Source organism: Somniosus microcephalus, chromosome 19 (assembly GCF_052327205.1).
Source record: "Somniosus microcephalus isolate GS21.2 chromosome 19, FLI_Smic_1.0, whole genome shotgun sequence".
NCBI classification, from domain to species: domain Eukaryota; kingdom Metazoa; phylum Chordata; class Chondrichthyes; order Squaliformes; family Somniosidae; genus Somniosus; species Somniosus microcephalus.
The window spans coordinates 61127307-61147707 of record NC_141005.1 but is presented as its reverse complement, the minus strand read 5'-3'; the positions used below and the strand labels follow the sequence as shown (position 1 = coordinate 61147707).

General features: G+C 49.9%; 1 protein-coding gene across 4 annotated transcripts in view; it reads right to left on the bottom strand.

Moving 5' to 3' along the window:
- cita (citron rho-interacting serine/threonine kinase a) overlaps window positions 1–20401 on the bottom strand; it is a 311435-nt gene that overhangs the window by 69465 nt on the left and 221569 nt on the right. For all 4 annotated transcript variants that reach the window (XM_085961882.1, XM_085961879.1, XM_085961880.1 and 1 more), the window contains 4 exons: window positions 19928–20090; window positions 4360–4524; window positions 3636–3773; window positions 480–660 (listed from right to left, as the gene is read on the bottom strand). In XM_085961882.1, coding sequence (XP_085818008.1) covers window positions 480–660; window positions 3636–3773; window positions 4360–4524; window positions 19928–20090 — 647 coding nt within the window. The remainder of the gene's footprint in view (window positions 1–479; window positions 661–3635; window positions 3774–4359; window positions 4525–19927; window positions 20091–20401) is intronic.

The window sequence follows — 20401 nt, the reverse complement described above, 5'->3', positions numbered from 1 at the left end:
CATACCAGTTCCCTCATTTACATGGACCACACATGAGTAATAAAGCTCATGTACATTCTGTTTGTGTGATGTAGGGTCCCCATGATTCATACAAAAGGAGGGAAGGGGGAGGGGAACAGAGGATGAGAGACAGAAAGAGAAAAAAAGAATCAAAAATGGGTATATATAAACAAGAGAAAGTGTATGAGAGCCAAAGTGCAAGAGGGAGATAAAGTAGAAGAAACAGAAAGACAGAAGATGACAAAGGATTATTGAGTTGAAACAAGCAGACAGAAAGAGAGGGAGGCAGACACTTTTTATTATTTTTGTCTGAGCAATGCCACGGGAGATCAACTAGTTTATTCAAGTTTTCCAAGAGGAGAAAATCTCCCAAACCTTACATTCAGCTGCAATTTATTAAACAGATTCAAATGTTCTTAGTAAAAACCCACTTTAGTTCAGTTCATGTTAGGGACACTGCTCCATTGAAGAATATTCACCTGGGAACCTTCATCCAGCCCTCCAGTCGCACATTTGCTGCTGGATCCTTCAGCTGCAAGCCAGGTGAGTTCATTTTGTCACGGCAAAATGCTTTTGTGAAGTGTGTAGCATATTCTGCAGGGAGTCCACATGTTGCTGGTAGGCAAGAGGAGCATTTAGGATGGCACATCACTTGGCACTCTAGGTAAAATACACACATATTTAGTAATGCCATATTAACAGGTTCCACTGCAAATCCAACACTACTCACAGTTGGATTCACAAAGGGATGTTAGCAATACACGTGGTAGGAGAGTCGCGTTCAGTCCTGAAAATTCTCTTAAGTTCTCCCAAACTAGCACGGTGTGAGCCTCGATAATGACATGTCCCTCATCCCAATTTCTTGAACTTCTTAACCTTCCCCCCCTCTGCCCCGCCCCATGACCCCCACAAACCACTAGTAGCCGAGAGTGGACAATCTGTTACCAGGCCACAGACAACAGTGCACTTGGCTCACCACCAGGAGGTATGCTAGATTAGCCTGATAGAGACTCCCAAGCGATTGCAGCTGCTCCAGGAAGGCCCCCAACTTCTCTTAGCTAGTCAAGAACAGAAACTTGCCGATGAAGAATGATGTCCATGTCCCTGTACTCCATGGGCATTGCAATGTCCTGAGGAGCCAAAGTGGGGGAAAACTGAAAAATACACATTTGGCTCAAGAGTTCATCTCAAGTTATAGACGCAATCTGTTGCCAGAGAAATTGAACAATAAACACTCTCAGCATATCACCTGATTGAGTTAGACAATCGTTCTCTGGTTCTGTAAAATTCCTAAGCAGGCAGCTTACCATTAGTTTCCACCTAGACTGCAAGGGCTTGAATTATTTCTGCATTATCCACAGTTTTGATCCTTGCATGGATCAAACACCCATCGGCATTATTTTTAGGCTGGTCTTCTTGACCCCATTCATTTCCAACTGAATAAAGCTTGTGTTCAACAATGCCGATCAGATAATCTAGGCTACAGTAATCCTATATTTCCAGAGGGCACCAATGATCAGAAATTTAAAGGAAAACTCCAGATTCTGAACCTAGCTTCGTAGATCAATGAGAAGTTCACTTCCTAGTAAAATCAAGACTCAAAGTGCACTTTTCTACTTTCTCATAGATGTCACTTGCTGCTGAGGAGAAATAAACAACAACAACTTGCATTTATATAGCACCTTTAACATAGTAAACACCTCAAGGCGTTATGAAGCAATATTTGTCACCAAGCCACATAAGGAGGTATTAGGTCAGGTGACCAAAAACTTGGTCAAAGAGGTAGGTTTCAAGGAGCATCTTAAAGGAGAGAGAGGCAGGGAGGCTTAAGGATGGAATTCCAGAGCCTAGGGCCCAGACAGCTGAAGGCACGGCTCCCAATGGTGGAGTGATTAAAATCGAGGATGCACAAGAGGCCAGAATTGGAGGAGCGCAGAGAGCTCAGAGAGTTGTAGGGCTGGAGGAGGTTACAGAGATAGGGAGGGGCGAGGCCATGGAGGGATTTGAAAACAAGGATTTTTAAAAAATATTCACTCATGGGATGTGGGCGTCACTGACCAGCCCATCCCTAATTACCCTCAAGCAGGTGGTGGTGAGCCGCCTCCTTGAACCGCTGCAGTCCGTGTGGTGAAGGTACTCCCATCGTGCTGTTAGGGAAGGAATTCCAGGATTTTGACCCAGCAACGATGAAGGAACAGCAATATATTTCCAAGTCAGGATGGTGTGTGACTTGGAGTAGAATTTGCAGATGGTGGTGTTCCCATGCGCCTGCTGCCCATGTCCTTCTAGGTGGTAAAGGTTGCGGGTTTGGGAGGTGCTGTCGAAGAAGCTTTGGTGAGTTGCTGCAGTGCATCTTGTAGATGGTACACACTGCAGCCATGGTACGCCAGTGGTGGAGGGAGTGAATGTTTAAGGTGGTGAATAGGGTGCCGATCAAGTGGGCTGTTTTGTCCTGTTTGGTGTCGAGCTTCTAGAGTGTTGTTGGAGCTACACCAATCCAGGCAAGTGGAGAGTATTCCATCACACTCCTGACTTAAGTCTTTCCACCATCTACAAGGCACGAGAGTCAGGACGTGAGTCACTCGCCGCAGAATACCCAGCCTCTGACCTTCTCTTGTAGCCAGTGTTTATGTGGCTGGTCCAGTAAGTTTCTGGTCAATGGTGACCCCAGGATGTTGATGATGGGGGATTTGGCAATGGTAATCCCATTGAATGTCAAGGGGAGGTGGTTAGACTCTCTCTTGTTGGAGATGGTCATTGCCTGGCACTTGTGTGGCACAAATGTTACTTCCCACTTATCAGCCCAAGCCTGAATGTTGTCTTGCTGCACGTGGGCACAGACTACTTCATTATCTGAGGAGTTGTGAATGGAACTGAACACTGTGCAATCATCAGTGAACATCCCCACTTCTGACCTTATGATGGAGGGAAGGTCATTGATGAAGCAGCTGAAGATGGTTGGGCCTAGAACACTGACCTGAGGAACTCCTGCAAGGATGAGAATTTTAAAATCAAGGCATTGCCGGACTTGGCCCATAGTGGCTCAGCGAGCACAGGGATGATGGGTGAACAGGAGTAGGTGCGAGTTAGGATACGGCCAGCAGAGTTTTGGAGGAGTTCAAGTTTACGGAGTTTAGAAGATGGGATGTCAGCCAGGAGAGTATTGGAATAGTCAAGTCTAAATAAGCAGGAGCCTTTTATCCTCGCATCACATTACTGGCTTAATTAATCTGCAGAACGAGAAGAGTCAAAAAGGAGGGATATTAAAAATATTTCTACTGCAAAATGTGTATTTATCACCAGCAGCCTAAACAAAAGCACACGGAGCCTCCGCTCCCAATAGGGAAATGCACTGAAGGGAACACGCGCTGGAGATAGGGCTACAACAGCCTCACGCGGATTCTCTGACCTGCACTCACAGGGAACGCAAGATGGCACATTTATGATTATGTTGCAATTGGGTCCAGTTAATCGTGAAACTGAATCTTGTGGCTCTAAGTTAGAGCACTGCTGTATGTAATAACAGTTTCTGAACTTTGGGATTTTCTTCAAAAAAAATGTAGGACTGTTTCATGTAAAGTACATAAATAAATTTAGTCTGTCAGCTTAAGAATTTATCTGTCTTCACTCCTCACCTGCACATTTTGCTGCTTGACGGCCAAAATGCACAGTGTCCAGGCAAACAGCGCACTTTGTGGCCCTCATGTTCAGGCCAACGGTGAAACGATGAGGAATGTTGTGGTGCATACGTTCCTTCAACTGTCGACTAAACTCTGGGAAAATGGAAAGGAGAAAGGTGACCATGGTTATTTGGTTGCAGTTATTTTCTAAAGTGCCCGTCAGTAGCTGACACACAGTTGCACAGCCCCACGAAATCTCACCTCACAATATACCACCCTTTCAGCTATGCACAGCCATTCCGTGCCATTGCTTTGCATCACTCCTCACTTTGTACTGATGCTTTGTAATCCAGTTCCAAGCAACATTCTGACACACTTTCTGATTTTGGCTGAAGCATCCATGTAGGCACGATGAGATATTCAAAACTTGAAACAATGCTGTTTTCACAGGATTAAATCTCTAGAGGTTGAGAATCACCAACCTTTAAAATAACTATCTAAAATTAGCATTTTGCCTCCACAGTTACATTTTGAATAACAAAATTAACAATGGTAGTATTCTGCAAAATTCAGCATGCAGCAGCAGGGACCCCACATTCCACTTGCTGACACATCCCGATATCATAAGCTGAATGTGTAATTAATCTATGCTTCAAGTACTTTCTGATACTACTGTTCTTAAGCTTACATTTCCATCAGGATTACAACTGCATAACTGTATTGATTGACACTTCCTTACCCTCCGGGGTGGAGGACTCCTTCCTGTGGCTAGAGGGGGGAGCCAGCAGGCTGATGGGATTTGGTTGGTGCTCTGGAGACCGGACGATGGCGGACATTATGATCTGGTGTCTGGCTGTGGCTGGTGTAGACTGTGGCTGGTGATCTACTGTTTTTAGATGAGCAGCTGCAAGAAGAAACATAGGAAATAGTTAATATGACGAGAGTTTCAGACAGACAATCAGAAGAGATTGCTAACAACAATAATTGCCAAAGGTTGGATCATTAGCAACAGGGAGATTGTAAATGCAGTGAAATAGATAGACCATGCTGGAGGTAGATAATTTTATTCGTGTTATCATCCATGTGCCAACTGTTATTACCATCATGCCCAAAATGAAGCTGGTAACCATGACTACTGTAAGACTCCTATTAACCAATAAGCCAAAAACATATGCGCCGTTTCAGAAACATCTAAATAACAATGCTTTGTGAAAAGTATGAGGATTACTCTAAGAATCTTGTAAAATGAGTCAACGGTAAATCTTTTAATATTGTCCCATGAGTGCCAGAGGAAACTAAAGACTCAAAGTATGTATTTGATGACCTCGCAGAACAGTTTCCTGACTGTTCATTACTTGTTATGGGCGATTAGAACTTCACATAATATAAATCCCTCTGGCAGTGGGATCTCTGCTTCCTGTCAGAGGTTCATCAATTATAAGACATCAGCATGGCTTCAGAGCAGCAAAACAATCAATCAATTATATAGTTGTGAATAGCTTGGTACATCCTTTGCTTTCCAAATTGTAGCATTTGACGTCGCTGAGAAACTTTGGTCCACTGACCAGTTACTTTCTTCATAAAGGCGGCAACTCTTAAGGGCAAGATAAAGGGTGACTGCCAAGTTAGTCTCTGTGCTCAGTCAGCAGGTCAAAGCCCTCAAACTATATGAAGGATATTGCCAACCACAAAGCCTTGAACAGGGTCTGAGTGACGCCCAGTACGGCAGACTTGATAACAGATGATGTGGTCAATGATTTGATTATATATACAGCTGAAGTTAGCGCATGCTCATCACTCATCCTGTAAACAGCAACCCGTTATGGTAACTGCAAAAGGAAGGAGAACTTTTGAACAAGAGTAAAGGGCCTTTAAGGTTATACTTGAAGCTTCTTCTAAGTGATCAAAAGCTGCTACAAAGGTAGATTATAATGCAGCATGTCTTGAGGCCAAGAGGGTAATTAGGGGCCCTGGGGTGTATTCACCCACAAGATAATTTGGACATGAGTCTAGATTCGGATCGGTCATGGCCCTGTGGGTAGCGGAGCGGGCCCAGGGGCCGTGTAGCCTGATCCTGCTCCTATTTCGTGTGTCTAATTCTGTTAGATTCAGGAGATGGTTCTGTGATAGTAGATTGGCGGTTAGGATCAGATCAGCCATGATCTTATTGAATGGCGGAGCAGGCTCGAGGGGCCGATTGGCCTTCTCCTGCTCCTATTTCTTATGTTCTTATGTTCTTATAATGCAGTTATACGAAAAATGATTCTATCGCCTTCTATCTCCTGCCCAGAACGGATCCCAATGCCTAGAAATCTGAAGCCCTCCCTCCTGCGTCACTTCTCCAGACACATGTTAACCGGTTCTCCTTAGAGCAGAGAAGGTTATGGGGAGATTTGATAGGTGTTCAAAAACATGAAGGGTTTTGATAGAGTAAACTGTTTCCAGTGGCAGAAGGTCATTAACCAGAGGACACAGATTTAAGGTGATTGGCAAAACAACTAGAGGCGACATGAGGAAACTTTTTTGTTACGCAGCAAGTTGGTGTGATCTGGAATGCACTGCCTAAAAGGGCGGTGGAAGCAGATTCAGTGATAACTTTCAAAAGGGAATTGGATAAAAACTTGAAAAGGAAAGATTTGCAGGGCTACGGGGAAAGAGCAGGGGAGTGGGACTAACTGTAGCTCATTCAGAGAGATGACACAGGCACGATGGGCAGAATGGCCTCCTTCTGTGCTGTATCATTCTATGATACTAACCTGAACTGTTTTTCCATTGGCTAAAGTTTGTTGGTAATTCAGAAGGTTACTCTTAGCTAGTGCTAATGGCTGATTTTCTGTGCTCGCCAAATCAGAGGGGAAATGGTCAGAGTCTGGAGAAAGCCCAATGCTGGGTTGTCATCTGAACACCAATGGAGCGTCCTGCACAAAGCATTAATGAACTGATGTAATGGGAGGAAGTGGACTCTGCATTGCATGTCCAGTTAGTGGTAGGACAGCAGGCATGGATGGTATCCATGCTAGATTCTTAAAATCGTTTTTATTTTTTTTTTATTTGTTTTTTATGGGATGTGGGAGTCACTGGCAAGGACAGTATTTATTGCCCATCCCTAATTGCCCTTGAGAAGGTGGTGGTGATCCGCCTTCTGGAACTGCTGCAGTCCGTGTGGTGAAGGTACTCCCACAGTGCTGTTAGGGAGGGAGTTCCAGGATTTTGACCCAGCGACGAAGAAGGAATGGCGATATACTTCTAAGTCAGGATGGTGTGTGACTTGGAGGAGAGCTTGCAGGTGGTGGTGTTCCCATGTGCCTACTGCCCTTGTCCTTCTAGGTGGAAGAGGTCGCGGGTTTGGGAGGTGCTGCCGAAGAAGCCTTGGCGAGTTGCTGCAGTGCATCTTGTAGATGGTACACACTGCAGCCACGATACACCAGTAGTGGAGGGAGTGAATGTTTAAGCTGATGGATGGGGTGCCAATCAAGCAGGCTGCTGTGTCTTGGATGGTGTCGAGTGTTGTTGGAGCTGCACTCATCCAGGCAAGTGGAGAGTATTCCATCACACTCCTTAATTGTGCCTTGTAGATGGTGGAAAGGCTTTGGGGAGTCAGGAGGTGAGACACTCGCCATAGAATACCTAGCCTCTGACCTGCTCTTGTTGCCACAGTATTTATGTGGCTGGTCCAGTTAAGTTTCTGGTCAATGGTGACCCCCAGGATGTTGATGGTGGGGGATTCAGCGATGGTAATGCCGTTGAATGTCAAGGGGTGGTGGTTGGACTCTCGCTTGTTGGAGATAGTCATTGCCTGGCACTTCTGTGGCACGATTGTTACCTGCCACTTATCAGCCCAAGCCTGAATGTTGTCCAGGTCTTGTTGCATGCGGGCATGGACTGCTTCATTCTCTGCTCTAGGTGAAAGATGGAGGAATAGCAATGGTCATGTGTTTCAGCACCAGAGATCACTGTGTGTCCTTGGAGCTAACCTCAAGGCTGATGAATAGGATTCTACTTGAGACATTCATATCCTGTGTATTCTAGAGCTCAGCTGTGGTTTCTATTCACAGGGGGGATGCTCGTGAGCCCTAAATTATCTAGGAATCATACTGAAACCAGCAGCTATTGAAGTGTTTCTTTGGGTTGTCATATATTGGAGGCCCAAAGAGCAATCAGAAAAGAACAGGCTATATTTTGCTTTCATTAACAAAATGTAGAGCACATGGTGACTTTAGACGAATCTTATGATTCGGGGAATCCACTTCAATTACTTACATCAATTTTCAAAAGGCTTTCAACCTTAGTTTGGGATTTTTACCTCACTTGGCTACAGATAACCCTGCAAAGCAGGACACAGAGCAAGAAGCTGTGCATTGGTGAATAGTACAGCTTAAGCTGATTAAATGCCTGCAGTTCCCCCGAACACAGTTGTGGTCTCCAAGCTTTGGATCTGCCAACCTCCTTGGATTTAGTCAAGTGTGGTATGTCCATATATGCTACATCTAGATTTTCAGTGGCTTGGTTTGGAGCCTTAAATATGCTGATGGGTTTCCACGTGCATCAAAAAAATTGAAGAAACAACTTTACATGTTCGCCTCACCAACGGTAGCATTGATAGTTCCCACAGCACTAATAGAAGAACATGGGAGGTTTCCTGGTATCCTGGCCAACGTTATCCCTCAACCAATACCACCAAAACAGATTATCTAATCATTCATCTCATTGCTAATTGTGGGATATTTGTGTGTGCAAATTGGCTGCTGTGTTTGCCTACAAAGCAACACAGACTACAAATGTGGCCGTGCAGCACTTCCACAGTTCCTGATGATCTAAGAGCCCCGCCACGAATTCCATTCCCCAGCCACCGACTCTATCCCTCTCCCTTGCAACTGTCTGAGGCTGAACCAGACCGTTCACAACCTTGGCGCCATATCTGACCCCGAGATGAGCTTCCGGCCACATAACCGCAGCATCTCCAAAACCGTCTACTTCCACCTTCGTCCGTCTCCGACCCTGCCTCAGCTCATTTGCTACTGAAACCCTCATCCATGCCATTGTTACTGCAGAAAAAAAATGGTAAAAGTTGATAAAGAGGAGGTACTAGAAAGGCTGGCTGTACTTAAAGTAGATAAGTCACCAGGACCGGATGGGATGCATCGTAGGACGCTGAGGGAAGTGAAGGAAGAAATCGCGGAGGTACTGGCCATAATCTTCCAATCCTCCTTAGAAACGGGGGTGGTGCCAGAGGACTGGAGAATTGCAAATGTTACACCCACCCTTGTTCATAAAAGGGTGTAAAGATAAACCTAGCAATTACAGACCAGTCAGTTTAACCTCAGTAGTGGGGAAGCTTTTAGAAACAATAATCAGGGACAAAATTAACAGTCACTTGGTCAAGTATGGATAAATTAAGGAAAGCCAGCACGGATTTGTTAAAGGCAAATCGTGTTTAACCAACTTGATTGAGGTTTTTGATGAGGTAACAGAGAAGGTTGATGAGGGCAATGTGGTTGACGTGGTGTACATGGATTTCCAAAAGGCGTTCGACAAAGTACCACATAATAGGCTTGCCAGCAAAGTTGAAGCCCATGTAGTAAAAGAGCTGCATGGATACAAAATTGGCTAAGTGGCAGGAAACAGAGAGTAGTGGTGAATGGCAGTTTTTCGGACTGGAGGAAGGTATACAGAGGTGTTCCCCAGGGGTCGGTTCTAGGACCACTGCTTTTCTAGATATATATTAATGACTTGGATGTGGGTGTACAGAGCACAATTTCAAAATTTGCAGATGACACAAAACTTGGAAGTATAGTGAACAGTGAGGAAGATAGTGATAGACTTCAAGAGGACATGGACAGGCTGGCGGAATGGGTGGACACGTGGCAGATGAAATTTAACGCAGAAAAATGCGAAGTGTTACAGAGGTGGAATAGGCAGTCTTAATGATGGCGTGGCTATGTGGTCGGTAGCTCATCTCGGGGTCAAATGCAACACCAAGGTTGCAAACAGCCTGGTTCAGCCTCAGACAGTTGCCAGGAAGGGGGATTAAGTCGGTGGTGAGGGAACGGAGTTTGTGTCGAAGACCGAAGACAATACAGCAATCTGATGTCACTACAAGGGTGCTGTAGTATGAAGACAATAAGAAAGGAAGCCTTTTCCAGTTCCTGTTCCAATGATGCTTGAAATCAAATCCGCAGGAGCCCTTTCAGCCCCAAAAGAGAGCCTTGCACACCTTTCCAGGGTTAGCAATTGATTATACTGATGGTGTACATAGTCTGGGGGCCTGCAAGGACACTAGCCTGAAGCAAAATCAGTCGCTTTGTAATGTACCCATTCGGTCATGATTCTGCAAACATACAGCCAACAAATCTTACTAGTGTTATTACACTGAATTTACAGCACAGAAACAGGCCTTTCGGTCCAACTGGTCTATGCTGGTGTTTATACTCTACACGAGCCTCCTCCCACCCTACTTCATCTAACCCCATCAGGATATCCTTCTATTCCTTTCTCCCTCATGTACTTATCTATCTTCCCCCCCTTGAAGGGACTTCAGTTACGTGGATAGACTGGAGAAGCTGGGGTTATTCTGCTTAGAGCAGTGAAGATTGAGAGGAGATTTGATAGAGGTGTTCAAAATCATGAGGGGTCTGGACAGAGTAGATAGAGAGAAACTGTTCCCATTGGCAGAAGGGTCGAGAACCAGAGGACACAGATTTAAAGTGATTGGCAGAAGAACCAAAGGCGACATGAGGAAAAACCTTTTTACGCAGCGAGTGGTTAGGATCTGGAATGTAATGCCTGAAAGGGTGGTAGAGGCAGACTCAATCACGGCTTTCAAAAGTGAGTTGGATAAGTACCTGAAGGAAAAAAAATTGCAGGGCTACGGGGAAAGGGTGGGGGAGTGGGACTAGCTGAAGTGCTCTTGCAGAGAGCCGGCACGGGCTCGACGGGCTTCTTCCGTGCTGTAACCATTCTATGATTCTATGGCCTAGAAATTGGGTATAGCCCCGCTTGAGGCGCTAGAACTGGCGGTGCGCTAAGTTTATAGCCAGACGAAACTTATCGCTGCCTGGCAAGATATTGGGTTGCATCGCCCCCAAAGGGGATTGAGGGGCTAATTCAGCCGTTGCACGGTGCTCCTAAGGCGCAAAAGTTCAGGCGCTACTCAATATCGACGCGGACGGGCGCAGCGCAGGTGATCTCAATTACGGGAAACCACGAGACTTCCAGGCGCCGGCCGGCTCTTAAAGGGGTGGGTCAGCCAGCCTGAGCTTCAACACCCAACGCCCTATAGGCCTCAGAATCGGCGCTCGCCCTTCTCTGGCGTTAGAAACTTGTTCAGCATGGAGAATGTTAGGCAGAGAGCAGAGCGCTTCAGCACTGAGGCTCTGGACCAGTTGGTGGCTGCAGTTGAGCGCCGTCAAGATGTCCTGTATCCGGACAATGGCAAGAGGCCGAATCAGAAGGCTTACCGACAATCTTGGAGGGAGGTTGCTGTGAGGGTCAACTCCAGCAGCATGGCGACCAGGACTTCAGTGCAGGAAGAAATTCAACGACCTCACACGGATCATTAGGGTGAGTGATGGTTTACCAAACTTCTGATTCCCTCCATCTGCAGCTGACTTCGGGCACCCTGTTGCAATGATGCCCCAATGGCCATCTGTCAGCAAGCACCCATGGCCCTTTCTGGGCACACACATGGACAGATGTCTCAAGGCCTCATGTAAGGGCTCTTGCACCATGGGGGGCATGAGATTATCTCTCAAGGCATCATGTTACAGAACTTCCCCTTCTTTCCCCTGCAGTCCAAGCTGGTGATGATCCGAAAGGAGCAGCGTCGAACCGGTGGCGGACCTCCACAAGTGGTCACTCTCACGGATCTGGAGGAGAGAGTGCACCAGATTCTTGGAGGACGTCTGTCTGGTCCTGTGACCACTGCATCTGCCGACCCCATTTCCGACAGCGAGGGTAAGACTCACCTTTTTCACCTGTTGCCTTCCACTTGGTCCCCCCGCCAGCATGCATCCTCAGTGTGCAGCCATGTCAGAGCCTTGCCGCAATCTGGCATGCCTTTCAGCAAACCTGTCCTTTTGCTAAAGCCACTCTTCCACCTCCCTACTTTCAGATGAATCAGCACCAGCTCGGGCTCAACGCAGTGAAGCTGCCAGTGCCAGTGCCACCGGAGGCGAGGAGCAGGAGGAATCCGGACCAGCCGTTGCAGAATCTGGGGAGCGGACACATCTACAGACTGGGGATAGTAGTCCCCTGGAGGGGAGGGGGGGGGGGTGCTCTGAGGATGAACCATTTGCCGGACCAAGCGGCATGCAGCAACGCAAGGGGGATAGGCAAGTTCGGCCACCGTCTCCCCGGAGGGCAAGGCAGGTAGTGATGACTGCTGCACAGAGTGCAGATGAGGTGCGTCGCCTGGCTGAAATGAGCAAACAGGCCCAGGTCAGACACGCGGAGCGGATGGCTGCAGTGGAGAAGATGCCTGAGTCAATAAATTCATTGGCTAAGAGTATGTTGGACTTCGGGGCAACAATGGAGAGGACTCTCCAGGGCTTTGGGGCAACAATGGAGAGGACTCTCCAGGTCTTCGGGGCAACAATGGACAGGGCTATCCAGGGCTTCGGCCCAACAATGGAGAGGACTGTCCACAGCTTTGAGTCGGCTATGGAAAGGACTGTTCAGGGCTTCGGACAATCCCTGGAAAGGTCGGTCCAGGGCTTGTCCGAGGCAGTGGAGCGGTCGGCACCTGCCTTGTCCGAAGCAATGGGAAGAACTGTCCAGGGCTTCTCCGAAGCACTGGCACCTGGCACACAGGTCCTCACTGTTGCCACGCAGTCACTTGCTGGGCTCCTCCACACCCAGATTGAGGCAACGCGATCTCTCACTGCAGCCACCCTCTCTGCATCAGTTAGGATCACCCCGGGCCCTTCCAGTCCCATACAAGGCCAGGAATCAGTGGCGCATGCGATTGTGGCGGATGAGCCGAGCCGCTCCCCTCAGATAGCCAGTGTGTCGTCCGACCATGGTGCAGGTGTCCTCTCTCGGCAGAAGACCATTGCACATGCCAGCGCTGGGACATCTGCATTGCAGCTGCCACCACCTGCAGGGCACACTGCTTCCAGCCATGGTCACATCAAGCATCCTGCGTCCGCACCCTCCAAGCCCAGAGGTCGGCCAGGCCGTACCTCAGGGGCTTCTGCGCTTCCAGACAGTCAGCAGGCGTCCCCCAGCCTTGAGCCCGCCACTGGGGTCCAATTACGTAGGAGCAGCAGGGAGGGAAGGGGCCGGGCGCGAAAGAGAAGTCTTTCTCCCTCAAGGGGTCAGTTGTAGAGGGAGGTGCTGAGACGTTTCTTTGTCCAAATTCAAGGACACCCTCACCTGTTGTTATATTTGCAGGTTTGTTGAGTTTTGCGGCTTTGCCGAAGAGTTCACAGTTATTTAGTCGCTTATGGTTTCTGTTGACATTACGTTGTTTTGCTGTAATGATAGACCTTTGTGCCAATAAACAGAAGTTTCAATGTGGCATGGTGCACGTGACTACTTTCAGTGATGCTGCCATTCAGAGGCCGTCAAACATCCAAAGTGCGCATGAGTTAAGACTCTCATCATTCCGCCACAGGGGTCTCGGAAGTAGTCCTGATGAGCCTCTGACGTATGGCCCTTCTACTTTCAGCAGCCCTTCCATCTTCCTCCTCCTCCTCCTCCGCCTCCTCCTCCTCCGCCTGCTCTTCCTCCTCCTCCTCCGCCTGCTCTTCCTCCGCCTGCTCCTCCTCATCCTCCTCCTCCGCCTGCTCTTCCTCCTCCTCCTCCTCCTCCTCCTCATCCTCATCCTCCTCCTCCGCCTGCTCTGCTGGTCGTTGAGGGACAGCTGGAATTGGCTGGGTGCGGCAATTCGCCAAGTTGTGGAGCATGCAGCAGACGACGACGATGTGTCCCACTTGCTGCGGCGAGTACTGCAGGGATCCCCCCAAATGTTCCAGACATCGGAAACGCTTTTTGAGAACACCAATAGTCTGCTGTTTACTGTGCCTGGTCGCCTGATGGCCGCTGCTGATCAGCTCTTCCGCTGGGGTGTCGGCCACACGGAGTGTTGTCATCAGCCATGGCCAGAGAGGATAGCCCTTGTCCCCAGTAAGCCAGCCTCGTCTTCGAGCCAGCCCCTTGATGCACTATCAACATCACCAAAGACTACGAGTTGAACTTATACGAAGTAGGCTTTTATTGACTAAGAGCTGGAGCATGCCTCTGCTAGTGGATCCATCCTAAGAGCTCCCGGGGGAAGGGTGGTGAGTTACCTTTATACCCGGGCTTAGGGGTGGAGCCAGGGGCGGAGACATGCCCGGACCTGTACAGAGTTAGCAGTGGTTTACCACATTCACCCCTCGTTTAAAAAAAAGAGTCCGGCGGGGTGAAGTGTTTTAAAAGTTCGTATACGAAAGTCTCTCCGGGGGTCTTGTCTGCCGTAATGATCTTCGTGGTGCCGGTTGCGGCGGTTCTTTGCCCGCGGCCGCTTCTCGCGTGGGACGGAGCACTGGCGTGTCGTCCTCTCGGGGTAGGGATGGCACCGGCATGTCGTCAGTTCGTGGTAGACACCCCGGTGGTGCGTCGTGGGTAGTGGTGGTGGGTGGAGGTAGTGGATGGTGATCGATGGTGTTTCGGGTGGTACCTGAGGGTGTGAGGTCTCGAATTGAGACTGTGTCCTCCCGCCCGTCAGGATACGCCACGTAGGCGTACTGTGGGTTGGCATGGAGGTGGTGAACCTTTTCGACCAGGGGGTCCGTCTTATGGCTCCTCACGTGTTTCCTGAGCAGGACGGGTCCCGGAGACGTCAGCCATGGCGGTAGTGATGTCCCCGAGGTGGATTTCCTGGGGAAGACGAACATCTTCTTGTGAGGGGTGGCATTTGTGGCAGTACAGAGCAGTGATCGTATGGAGTGGTGCGCATCGGGGAGGACACCTTGCCAGCGGGAGATTGGGAGGCCCTCGGATTTTAGGGCGAGCATGGCGGTCTTCCACACCGTTGCGTTCTCCCTCTCTACCTGTCCGTTACCCCGGGGGTTGTAGCTGGTAGTCCTGATCGTGGCTATGCCCTTCTCGAGCAGGTACTGGCGCAGCTCGTCGCTCATGAACGACGAGCCCCTGTCGCTGTGGATGTAATTGGGGAAGCCAAATATGGCGAACAGGTCGTTGAGGCACCTGATGACTGTGGCGCTGGTCATGTCCGGGCAGGGGATGGCGAAGGGGAAACAGGAGTACTCGTCAATAATATTGAGGAAGTACGTGTTGCGGTCAGAGGAGAGAAGGGGCCCCTTGAAATCGACGCTGAGACGTTCGAAGGGGCGGGTGGCTTTAATCAGGTGTGCCCTGTCTGGCCTATAAAAATGCAGTTTGCATTCGGCGCAGACCTGGCAGTTCCTGGTCATGGTCCTGACCTCCTCGATGGAGTAAGGCAGGTTGCGAGCTTTAATAAAATGGAAGAACCTGGTGACCCCCGGGTGGCAGAGATCATTGTGGAGGGTCCGTAGCCTATCGACTTGTGCGTTGGCACATGTCCCACGGGATAGGGCGTCTGGGGGCTCATTAAGTTTCCCGGGCCGGTATAAGATATCGTAGTTGTAGGTGGATAACTCGATCCTCCACCGCAATATCTTATTTTTGATTTTCCCCCTTTGTCTGTTGTTAAACATAAATGCTACTGACCGTTGGTCAGTGAGCAGGGTGAAACGTTTACCGGCCAGGTAATGCCTCCAGTGCCGTACCGCCTCCACTATCGCCTGGGCCTCCTTCTCGACTGAGGAGTGTCGAATTTCGGGGCCCTGGAGGGTCCGTGAAAAGAAGGCCACGGGTCTCCCCGCCTGGTTAAGGGTTGCGGCTAGGACGAAGTCGGATGCATCGCTCTCCACTTGGAAAGGGATGGACTCATCCACTGCATGCATTGTGGCCTTCGAAATGTCCTCTTTTATGAGGGTGAAGGCCGCACGGGCCTCTACCATCAGGGGGAAGGAGGTTGACTTGATGAGGGGCCGGGCTTTGTCCGCATAGTTGGGCACCCACTGGGCGTAGTAAGAGAAGAACCCTAGGCATCTCTTCAGGGCTTTTAGGCAGTGGGGGAGGGGTAGTTCCAGGAGGGGGCGCATTCGGTTGGGGTCGGGGCCGATGACTCCGTTTTCCACCACGCAGCCAAGAATAGCGAGGCGCGTGGTGCGGAACATACATTTTTCTCTGTTGTATGTCAGATTCAGCCGTTGGGCCGTACGGAGGAATTTTTCTAGGTTGGCATCGTGGTCATGCCGGTCATGGCCGCAGATGGTGACGTTGTCGAGATAGGGGAAGGTGGCCTGCAGCGCATTCTGGTCAACCATCCGGTCCATCTCCCTTTGGAAGACCGAGACCCCGTTGGTGACGCCGAAGGGGACTCGGAGGAAGTGGTAGAGGCGACCGTCAGCCTCGAAGGCCGTGTACTGGCGGTCCTCAGGCCTGATGGGGAGCTGGTGGTATGCCGACTTCAGATCAATCGTCGAGAATACCCGGTATTGTGCTATCTGGTTGACCATGTCAGATATGCGGGGAAGTGGGTATGCGTCTAATTGCGTGCATCGATTGATCGTCTGGCTGTAATCAATAACCAGGCGCTGTTTTTCGCCGGTCTTCACTACCACCACTTGGGCTCGCCATGGGCTGGTGCTGCCCTCGATAATCCCTTCCCTCAGGAGTCTTTCTACTTCTGATTTAATAAAGCTCCTATCCCCGGCACTGTACCGCCTGTTTTTAGTAGCAATTGGCTTGCAGTCTTTGGCGAGGTTAGCGAACAACGGGGGGGGGGTTTGACCTTCAGGGTGGACAGGCTGCATACTTTGCGCGGCGCCGTGTTTAAATTCTGCCGGCTGCAGACTGTAAGTGGGGGCAGGGGCCCGCCATATGCCATCGTGACGCTCTCCAGATGGCACCGGAAGTCTAATTCTAGCAGTACGGGAGCGCAGAGCTGTGGCAGGACGAGGAATTTAAAATCTCTGTACTCCACGCCGTTCACTGTCAGAGTCGCTACACAGTAGCCGCCGACGTCCGCCGTATGGGACTTTGAGGCCATAAAGACCTGGTGGCGTGTGGGCATAACCGATAGGGAGTAGCGTCGCACCGTGTCGGGGTGGATGAAGCTCTCCATGCTTCCGCAGTCGAAAAGGCAATTTGTGGCATGGCCATTTACCTTTACGTTCATCATGGACCTGGCTAGTTGATGGGGCCTAGATTGGTCCAGGGTGATGGAGGCCATCGTCGAGGTCGGTGGGTCGCTGTAGTATTCGCCCGCGCCAGGGGCCTGGTCCCGAAATGGTGTCCAAGATGGCGGCTCCCCCACGGCTGGTGGTGCCCAAAATGGCGGCCCGCACGGCTCACACGTGGTTGGTGGGATCCAAAATGGCGGCCTGCACGGTTCACACGCGGCGCTGCTGGAATTGGGGGTCGATTTCACCCTGCACACTGTCGCGTAGTGGCCTTTCTTGCCGCATTTGGAGCAGGTCGCGTCCTTTGCTGGGCATTGCTGTCTGGGGTGCTTGGCCTGGCCGCAGAAGTAGCATTTCTGGCCTCTGGTCATTGCAGCTGTAGTTGGGCTGCTGGCGGCTTGTGGCCTTACCGGGTCCCAAGATGGCTGCTCCCGTGACATCCACGTGGCCATCCGGTCAGGGGGGGTAGGCGTCCATGTTCTGGAGGGCCACGTCTAACGAGTTAGCGAGGGCCACCGTCTTCTGCAGGTCGAGCCCCCTCTGTTCCAGCAGCCTCTGCCGAGTATAGTTGGACCTGATGCCGGCTACGTAGGCGTCTCGGATCAGGTCTTCCGTGCATTCCTTGGCCGTCACCGCTTTGCAATTACAGGCCCGGCCGAGGACTCTCAGTGCCAGTAAATATTCGGCGCCCGATTCCCCGGGGCGCTGTTTTCGGGTAGCCAGGAGGTGTCTGGCGTAGACCTCGTTAACAGGCCTCACGTATTGTTCCTTTAGCGTCGCGATGGCGGCCGCATAAGTTGTGGCGTCTCGGATGATCGAGTAGACTCGGTGGCTCACCCGTGAGTTCAAGACAAGCCGTTTCGCGTCATCTGTAGTGACGGTAGTGCTGGAGGCCTCCAGGAAGGCTTCGAAACAGCTCAGCCAGTGTTCAAAGTTATTGGCTGCATCTGCTGCTTGAGGATCCAGGTCTAAACGTTCCAGCTTCAAGATTTGCTCCATGTCGAAAATTTAGTCAATAAAATTGATGCACTATCAACAACACCAAAGGCTACGAGTTGAACTTATACGAAGTAGGCTTTTATTGACTAAGAACTGGAGCATGCCTCTGCTAGTGGATCCATCCTAAGGGCTCCCGGGGGAAGGGTGGTGAGTCACCTTTATACCCGGGCTTAGGGGTGGAGCCAGGGGCGGAGACATGCCCGGACCTGTACAGAGTTAGCAGTGGTTTACCACACCCCTCAGAAAGGTTACAAACTGAAGTCAACCGCAGGATAAAGGCATCGTGGCTGCACCCTGGGAAATGCGCGGTGACTGCCATGATGATTTGGCGGTGGTCACAGACCAGCTGCATGTTGAGGGAGTGGAACCCCTTGCGGTTGCGGAAGTCTTAAGGATGATGGCATGGCGCCCTCAAAGCCACGTGTGTGCTGTCAGTCGCCCCCTGCACCATGGGGAAGTCCGCAATAGAAGCGATACCCTGCGCGCGCTCCGCCTGCTTGTGCAGGGTCAGAGGCAAGGTCATGAATTGACGCCTTCGCCTATAAAGGGCATCTGTAACTTGCCGGATGCAACAGTGGACTGCAACCTGAGCGACAGTCGCAATGTCCCCAATGGCTGGCTGAAAGGATCCGTTGGCATAAAACTTGAGGCCATCAGTCAGTTTAGCGATCACGGACAGAGCGGTTCTGCACCGTTCACGCGGCTGCAGATCCTGACCAAGCAGGTGGCACAGATCAGTAACAATGTCACTCCAGAATCGGAGCCTTCCCAAACACTGCTCCTCCGACATGTCAAGGCTTGTCACATGCTGCCTAAAGACCCTCGCAGCATCCCGTCGGATTGGCCGACCTCCATTGCCCCTCCTCCTTCTGGCCAATCCCGGCCCTCTCTCCCGCCGTCTCTCTGCCCCTTCACAGTGTTGGGCGATGAGGCCGTCGCCCTCCAAAGAAGCTCCCATTCCGATGCCAGTTGGTCAAAAGGCTTTTAGGTGTAGTGCTGCAAGTGCTTCGGACAGGTTTGAAGGTCCCAAGTACTCTAAAGCTAAATTCCCAAAACTCCACTCCACAGTAGCTCGCCAACTTTATCCAGCAACGATCGCAATGAGCAGGCCAAGTGGCTGAACATTCTGCACTAGAGCTGTCCCTTTAAATAGCGCCCCCCTACTCAGAGAAGGGCCTGCTAGCCCTCCCTCGAACTGTCACTAATAGCGCTAGGCGTAAAGGCTCCGGGCGCCACCCAATATGCGCTCAGGCGCTCCTAGAAGGCGTTGCACACTGAAATGACGTCATGAGCTGCTTGCGCTCGCGGGCGCGTGCAAACACTTAGCGCAGGCGCTAAATGTATAGTCAATATCTGAGTTGTCGCTATCTTCATAGCGACCGCCCCAACATAGGGTATCACCCCAATTCTAGGTCTCTTTAGGCGCTCAGCGCCGGCGCTACCAACCCAATTTCTAGGCCTATGAGTATACTGGTTCATGATGCCTTCCAGAATGGAAGTTTTTAACATGATAAATGAACATTCCAGCAGGTTTTAGGTTATAAAAGGCGACACCATTAATACTAGCTTTTAGCACACTTTGTATCTTGCCCAAATCAGCTTGATGTATTTTTTAAAAACAATCTACTGATAACATTTGGGGACTATTCCAAAGGTTTCTTGCCTTTGAGAATTCTATCTGAAACAGATACAAACCCAGCTTTGTATGTGATATCTGTGCTAATGGGGCTTACAGGAAATAGCTGTTTTTGCATACTATTATATAATTAAGCTGCAGAGTAGCAAATAGCAGTGAAAAGTACACGGTAAAGTACGAACGTCTGCAAGGCTCACATCAGCAATTCAGCCCTGTAATACTGAAGTGACCAACAGATGCATTTGGCTCCCAAAACTGCCCAGACAGTCCCATGAACAGTAACACACTCAAACAGTACTCTCCTCTTTGGGAATGTTAAGCTGCTCTTCACTTTTGCTTAAACGCTGGAGCCTGTTGAGGGGCTTCTTACTGTAGCCAAATCTGACTGTGTTAATGCACATCACTAAACCATTACCTGAAACACCTCAACCAGTCCTTGACTCTTTGAATGTTCTTACCTTCCTCCCGCACACATTTCAGCTCTACGCGGATTTTCTGTAGTGCATCTTCTAGCTCCATATTTCGACATCTCTCCTTATCCAAGGCTACCTTCAGGTCATTGTATTGCATGGGAATCTGGGCAGGGAGAGCAGGGTCCTCACGCCGGCGCCCAAACAAACTCTGCACGCAAGGAATGGTGTCATAATAAGAACATAAGAAATAGGAGCAGGAGTAGGCCATTCGGCCCTTTGAACCTGCTCCACCATTCAAGAAGATCATGGCTGATCTTATACCTCAACTCCACCTTCCCGCGCTATCCCCATATCCCTTGGTTCCCTTAAATCTAAAAAATTTATCAATTTCTGTCTTGAATATACATAATGACTGAGCATCCACAGCTCTCTGGGGTAGTGAATTCCAAAGATTCATAAGCCGTTGAGTGAAGAAATTTCTCCGCATCTTAGTCCGAAATGGCCGACCTGTTATTCTGA